At 39.7% G+C, this 7,282-nt stretch overlaps 1 protein-coding gene across 7 annotated transcripts in view; it reads left to right on the forward strand.

Moving 5' to 3' along the window:
* The window catches only part of LOC107704342 (insulin-like growth factor 2 mRNA-binding protein 2), a 43,722-nt gene that overhangs the window by 34,205 nt on the left and 2,235 nt on the right, over positions 1-7,282 (forward strand). For all 7 annotated transcript variants that reach the window (XM_016507235.1, XM_016507236.1, XM_016507237.1 and 4 more), the window contains 3 exons: positions 1,398-1,472; positions 1,614-1,745; positions 3,815-3,928. In XM_016507235.1, coding sequence (XP_016362721.1) covers positions 1,398-1,472; positions 1,614-1,745; positions 3,815-3,928 — 321 coding nt within the window. The remainder of the gene's footprint in view (positions 1-1,397; positions 1,473-1,613; positions 1,746-3,814; positions 3,929-7,282) is intronic.

Here is a 7,282-nt window from a genome sequence, read left to right on the forward strand (position 1 = left end):
TGCCCTATAGCATGGTGTATTTTTATTTGTTTTGTTAATAAAAGTTATATGTTTTATATATAGGCAAAAGTGAGTTTAACATTGTATTTTGTTGTTGCATTCAAGCAATTGACGCCGATCTGCCGCTAATTTCGCACGGCGCTTTTAAGCTATTTAAAAGCGAAGGAAAGCAAGGAAATGAGGGAAAATTCAAACGAACAATTGCTTTACTCCGAATTGCCGCAATTTGAAAGTGAAAGTAAAATGCGCATGCCGCTTTTACAAGCCATTTAAAAGAGAAGGAACGCGAGGAAAAGAGGGAACGCCTCCGCGGTGATACCGGTATTACCGGTGTTGTCACACGTCGATTAACTGGTGGGAAAATTTCCTCACTGTCACAACCCTACAGCACAGTTGGTACTTTATCACAATAAAATACAGTGAACCAAACATCAGCGCGCCCGCTTCTGTGTCACCGTTAGAACGCGACTGAAGTACAAAGCCTATAATTTACATAATAAATAATAGTTTAGCATTCAGATACGTTACATTGCAAATATGGAAATATTATGATTTGTGCCGAATGAGAGAGGTAGGATACACGAGCACAAAGCTCCATTTCACAAACAGTTGAGTGCACAAGCCTTTAAAGTATACTCCTTTGTCAGTCTGTGAGAGACGCATTCAGAATCAGCACATGGTCACTGTCTAGTGGGCTTTGTTTTCAAGTGCGCAACTCACGACATTCGCTGTTCTTCTGCTGGCGGCCGGTTATCAAACAGCGTTGCATTGCTGCGGGCGCCACCTTCTGGATTGGGGGAATTACCTGTATTCGTTGTAAGGCCTCATGGACCGAACCGAGATGTCCGTACCATGACGGTTCGGTACGAATACATGTATCGTTCCACCCCTACTTGTTATACAGGACTAAGAAAACCGTGATGTTTCTACTGTTTTGGGCCATCTGATGGAACTGCTGGTTTCACCAAGTGCTGCATTGTCTCTAAATCTTACATTTGTTGATGTAAATGTGTTTTTGTTTTGAACATTATTTAGCTGATTGACAGCTGTGGTTTCGTCTAAATTATGACTTGTGATTAGAAAAAAATAAATGGAAAACAATCAGTAATATTTTGAATTGTGTTCATTTGTTTTCCAGCAAAAGTGTGTTGTATAATGTAGACTTGAGCTGTACATGCTGTAAAAAGTGATGACCTGCAATTGTTACCTTAAAGAGCTATTTCTAACTGGCATTAACCTGTAAAATAAAATTGATTTTTAGATCAATTTTTAGGTTACCAATTTTTGTTTTCTGTGTATTAAGGTATCACTGCACACTTGTAGCAGTTTAAGTGGTCTTTTGTACTCAAATCAAGACAGAACGAAAAAAAAAAAAGTGGTGTTTTGTGTCACTGCAGATTGCTGCAGCAGACAATCCTGATGATCCTGAGAGAATGGTAATTATCACTGGACCACCCGAGGCTCAGTTCAAGGTAAAAGCCATCATTCAGTCATTTAGGCTCCTTATCTTCAGGGTACAAATACCATTAGGCAGGACCCAGGTTGCTTTACATCGATATCTATATTCATCCCTCATTTCTCCTTTACTCATCTGTGTATGTGTGTGGCTGTAGGCACAGGGGAGGATATATGGGAAGTTGAAAGAGGAGAATTTTTTCACTGCTAAGGAAGAAGTGAAGTTGGGGGCACATATAAAAGTGCCTTCGACCGCCGCCGGACGAGTCATCGGGAAGGGTGGCAAAACGGTATTTGTGCATTGTGTACATGTGATTGGATCGACAAAGACACATGTTAAAACCTTGTGTAAAAACACACAAGTCAACTGAGACAGATTGTTATTTACACCTGGTAGTAACAAAACACTTCAGATCAGATTTTCAAGGAGCTGTCACTGAATATGTTACTTTGTGTAGAAAAAGTGCAGAAAAAGTACAAATGAACACACAAAGATTTGAATTGAAAATTGCTTTCAAATGCTTCCAAATTTTAATTTCACCACAAACGGGTTAACACTAGAACTGCCACGGGGTAAATTTTACCCATGTTTTTAAAACGTACATAAAAGATTTTTAATAAAACATTCAAGTCTCCCAGTCACTGACTTTTACTAAAATTGTGTGATTTACAATCCCCTGTTGTTAAAAACTGTTTAGATAAAACCAGATCAAAAAAGGGGGCATTAATACCTATAAGCGCCAGCGTGGGTCAAATTTACCCGCTATATAATGCCTGTATGTTCACGCTGTCATTTTCGTGCCGCTTATGTTTTAACATCGTACATTGCTAGGCAATGCCTTTCACTCACTGAATTGGCGGTTATCAGTTTCAAATAAAGACAAAATGAGTATTTATGAATGCTGAAGAGGTATAAGAAGCACTAAATGCCATGAGCGATGGAGAGTCTGATGGTGGGGAGATAAGTAAAGCGTCTGTCGGCTCAGCATCTGACGGCGATCAATATATCATATTTAGATGTTTTATCCTAATGTTACTCATAATTGTTCAAAATTTGGATTAATTATTTAATTTTTGTTTTGCCATTTCTATCGTTTATGGTTCGCTTCTGTGTTGCCGTTTATTCTAGTCTGCCTGTTTCCTGAAGAAAAAAAATCCGATCTGATGTAGGCTAATGAAGAAAACCTTTTTTTTTTTATTTTTGGATTACCCGAAGTTTGGTGGTGTTCTTGTATAATTCAAATTATAAATGATATAACTAAACAAATTAATAATTAATTAGGTGAAGCTGTGCGCTTGAATTTGTCATCGCATCATCCTATGCAATGTGCTGAATTATTATTGCTCATTATTGTCTATAGGCTATTTTAGTCATTTAAATAACAGGTTATCTTAATATATTGATTAATGACATTGTATTATAATAGCCTATTACACCACCCAAATATGTATTTACTTCTAATTTTTGTTGTCAGTGCAGGCTTGTTTAGCTTAAAGGTGCTGTATGTAAGTTTTTAAATCTACTAAAGCATAAAAATACCATAATATGATATTTAAGAAACATGCTAAGTTAACATACTTGTTTATCTGAAAAACAATGCTACAGTCAGTTATTCTCCTTTGAAAATGTGCATTCCGGCCCGGAATGTCGGTCTCTGTTTTGGTTTGTGAAATCCGCCCACATGCCAGTTTACCCAATTGTATTTTGGCACCCCGGGTTGCCAGTTGGCGGAAAACAGAGCGTATTTCATTTCATTCATCGTCAAGTGCGCTCGTTCCTGTTGGTGTCATCAGTCTGGCAACCTGCGTGTGCATCAAGTCTAAGGAGGCGGGGCTGGGTGAAAAAAACCCTCTCCAATATTTTGAATTTGGACTGCAATACCTAGTTCAACCACTCTGTGTCAATCCTACATACAGCACCTTTAATATTGACCGTTATGAAAAGTGACTAGTGTAACCTGCATAAAAAAGCCTTGAGCATAAAACAACAGGACAAAAATATAGTTGATGACTAGACATAATCATTTCATGACTCTAGACACTTCTTTGTGAAGACAGTAGCATAATACAGTGAAATAATATGTTCTTTGGCCATTCAAAAACAGCTGTCATGTGCGTGGGTAAAATTTACCCGCTGGCGCTTTTAGGTATACAGCGACCCCTGGCGGTTCTAGTGTTAAATAAAATGAGTAATTTTAGTCACTTACATTGACTACATTTAAGTAATTAGTAAATCTCCGTAGTAGGTTGTTGGGCAACACTTAGGAATCACGGAGCACTTCTCACTTGTGATTGCAGTGTTAATTCCAGTTCTAAATGCAATCTGTTTGTGTGACCTCTGACCTCTTACCAACCACAGGTCAATGAGCTGCAGAATCTCACCAGCGCTGAGGTCATTGTACCACGGGACCAGACACCAGATGAGAATGATGAAGTGTTTGTTAAGATAATTGGACATTTCTTTGCCAGTCAGGTATGATTTTGACATTTTCCCAGCCTTTAAACTCTTTGTATTTTTTTTTTAAATTTGACTTAAACACCAGGGTCATACCAGGTCACCCCTGAAAAAAGTGGTAACTTGCAATTGTTAAAGTTGTTACTGCAGGTACAAAGACATATTTCTACCCGTTTTAACCTGTATAAAGTAGTTTTGATGTCATCATTTACTCACCCTCATGTCATTCCAAACCATAACACTTTAATTCGTCTTCAAAACACAAATTAAGATATTTTTCATGTTCTCTAATTTTTGTCCATCCATTGAAAGTCCACGCAACCAAATTTAGGTTTTAAGGAGTTCATAAAGACACTGTAAAAGTAATCCATATGAATCAAGCTGAATAATCAAAGTCTTCTCAACAGACTTGAGCTTTCTGACCCTGCATATGCAACTGACACATTTAAGGCCCAGAAAGGTAGTAAGGACATCATTAAAATAGTCCATCTGACATCAGTGGTTCAACCGTTATGTTACCATAAAGCTATGAGAGGCTACTCCCATGAACATGCAGTGAAGACACAGAAGAGAAGAATTGTTGAATAAAGTCATTATTTTTGTTTTCTTTGCGCACAAACAGTATTCTCGTAGCTTCATAATATTACGGTTGAACCACTGATGTCACATTGACTATTTTAACAATGTCCTTACTACCTTTCTGGGCCTTGAATGTGTGAGTTGCGTTGTTGTCTATAAAGGGTCTGAAAACCCAAGGATTTCATCAAAAATATCTTAATTTGTGTTCCGAAGATGAACGAAGGTCTTACAGGTGTTACGGCCCCGGTCTAGGTCAGGACCGCAACATAAACGACACAACAATGAATGGCTGTTTAAGTACTCATTTTAATTATCTTAGTTGATCTTCTGATCAATCTTTTCGTGCGGTAGCAGTTTTGGAGAGTACAAACAATATCATCACAAAGAAATAAACAAATTAAAGAAACTGAGGCAAATTATCAGGGGTGAACAAATGCCAAAACAATAAACAAACAACACTCTAACTTCCCATTAAAGAAACTAACTTCCCTGTGCATCAAAATAAAGAAACCAAAATACAACAATATAACCTCACTCCTTGTCTACCCAAAAACAGGAGAAAAGGGTAATGGCCGAGTGGCCTATAAAAACAAATAAGGCACTCACCCCCTACGGCCTCGCACATGGCTTACAAACAGGAACAGTGAAACATTGAAGCTCAAGACATAAGGCTCTCACAACACATGGAGCTAACAGCACTCTGTTAGAATATACACTTGAGATCTCGCAGCATTTTCACTACAGCTTAACACAGTTTTAACACCAGAGCAATCAAAGAGAGACATACAGAGCAATGATCATAGCGAGCATAAAAAGTGGCAGTCAGAGTGAGAGCAAGAGTGAGAGCATCCAGCGAGATCCGGGGGAATTTATAGTACAGGTCTCGTCTCTAAAGAAGAGAAGAATTGTTGAATAAAGTCATTATTTTTGTTTTCTTTGCGCACAAACAGTATTCTCGTAGCTTCATAATATTACGGTTGAACCACTGATGTCACATTGACTATTTTAACAATGTCCTTACTACCTTTCTGGGCCTTGAATGTGTGAGTTGCGTTGTTGTCTATAAAGGGTCTGAAAACCCAAGGATTTCATCAAAAATATCTTAATTTGTGTTCCGAAGATGAACGAAGGTCTTACAGGTGTTACGCCCCCGGCCCACTCACCCCCTACAGCCTCACACGTGGTTTACAAACATGGACCGTGAAACATCGAAGTTAAAGACATAAGGCTCTCACAGCACATGGAGCTAACAGCACTCTGTTAGAATATAGACTTGAGATCTCACAGCATTTTCACTACAGCTTAACACACAGTTTTAACACCAGAGCAATCAAAGAGAGACATACAGAGCAATGATCATAGCGAGCATAAAAAGTGGCAGTCAGAGTGAGAGCAAGAGTGAGAGCATCCAGCGAGATCCGGGGGAATTTATAGTACAGGTCTCGTCTCTGGTCCACCCACCAGCAGTCTTTTATTAAGCCTTGGACCAATCCTGGTAGAGAGGAGACAACAGGAACACATCCACAGCATACAATACGTCTTAGACGTAACACCCCCACCCTTAGAATTACAAATAAATAACTGTTTGTAACACACAAAAACAGAATGATTCTTAACTCTCAAGCTTACTTGGAGCACGCGACAAAGCATCAGCAATCACATTCTCGCATCCTTTCTTGTGCCAAATTTCCAGGTTAAAGGCTCTCACAACACATGGAGCTAACAGCACTCTGTTAGAATATACACTTGAGATCTCGCAGCATTTTCACTAGAGCTTAACACACAGGTTTAACACCGGAGCAAGCATGATCAATCAAAGAGAGACATACAGAGCAATGATCATAGCGAGCATAAAAAGTGGCAGTCAGAGTGAGAGCAAGAGTGAGAGCATCCAGCGAGATCCGGGGGAATTTATAGTACAGGTCTCGTCTCTGGTCCACCCACCAGCAGTCTTTTATTAAGCCTTGGACCAATCCTGGTAGAGAGGAGACAACAGGAACACATCCACAGCATACAATACGTCTTAGACGTAACACAGGTTTGGAACTACATAAGGGTAATATTTTGAGGGTATTCATTATTGACAGAATTTTCATTTTTGGGTAAACTATCACTTACCGGAGTGCAGTATGGTAGAAGTATGTGCAGTGTAGGGCTGGGTATCGAGTTCGATACTTTTTAGGCACCGACCGAATTGCCTCGATACCATCGAGTATCGAAAAACTCAGCTGTCTCGTCGTTCGGTACCAAATTTCGATACCTAAGGGATTAATCTCATCAGCGTCAGTGAACCAATAAGCCTGCAGCACTAGCCGGTGTGTTCGACTAGAAGAGGTGCAGCGCAGATCGATCAGTGTTTGACATCCGCGAGAGCAATTCGAAAGCGCACGGAGCAGTCTGCTCTCTTTAGCTCTCGTGGTACTTTAATACACCGATTGGTCTGCACAGTCGGTCCATGTCAAGTCAAACACACCTACTAGTTTACTCAGGATAGACTAAGAGGTACTAGGTTACACTCAGAGATGTGGCGCACACGTGAGGCTGTAGTGCGAATGAGTCCCAGCCCCCTTTGATGTAAGGCTACATTTACACTGGTGAGTTTATGTTTTAAAATGAAAACGATCCTCGTCATACTGGCATTTCCACTGCATTTCAAGCCGGCTTTCCACTATCTCCGACAAATGACAAGCGACATTCAGTCATTCATTTCCAATGGAGAGTAGCACGGGAGCTGCGTGGAGTTCCGATCATATGCAGATGTCCGTTCATACTAACGTTACACGACCGAAAGCA

Source organism: Sinocyclocheilus anshuiensis, unplaced genomic scaffold, assembly GCF_001515605.1.
Source record: "Sinocyclocheilus anshuiensis isolate Anshui unplaced genomic scaffold, SAMN03320099.WGS_v1.1 scaffold1448, whole genome shotgun sequence".
Lineage (NCBI taxonomy): Eukaryota > Metazoa > Chordata > Actinopteri > Cypriniformes > Cyprinidae > Sinocyclocheilus > Sinocyclocheilus anshuiensis.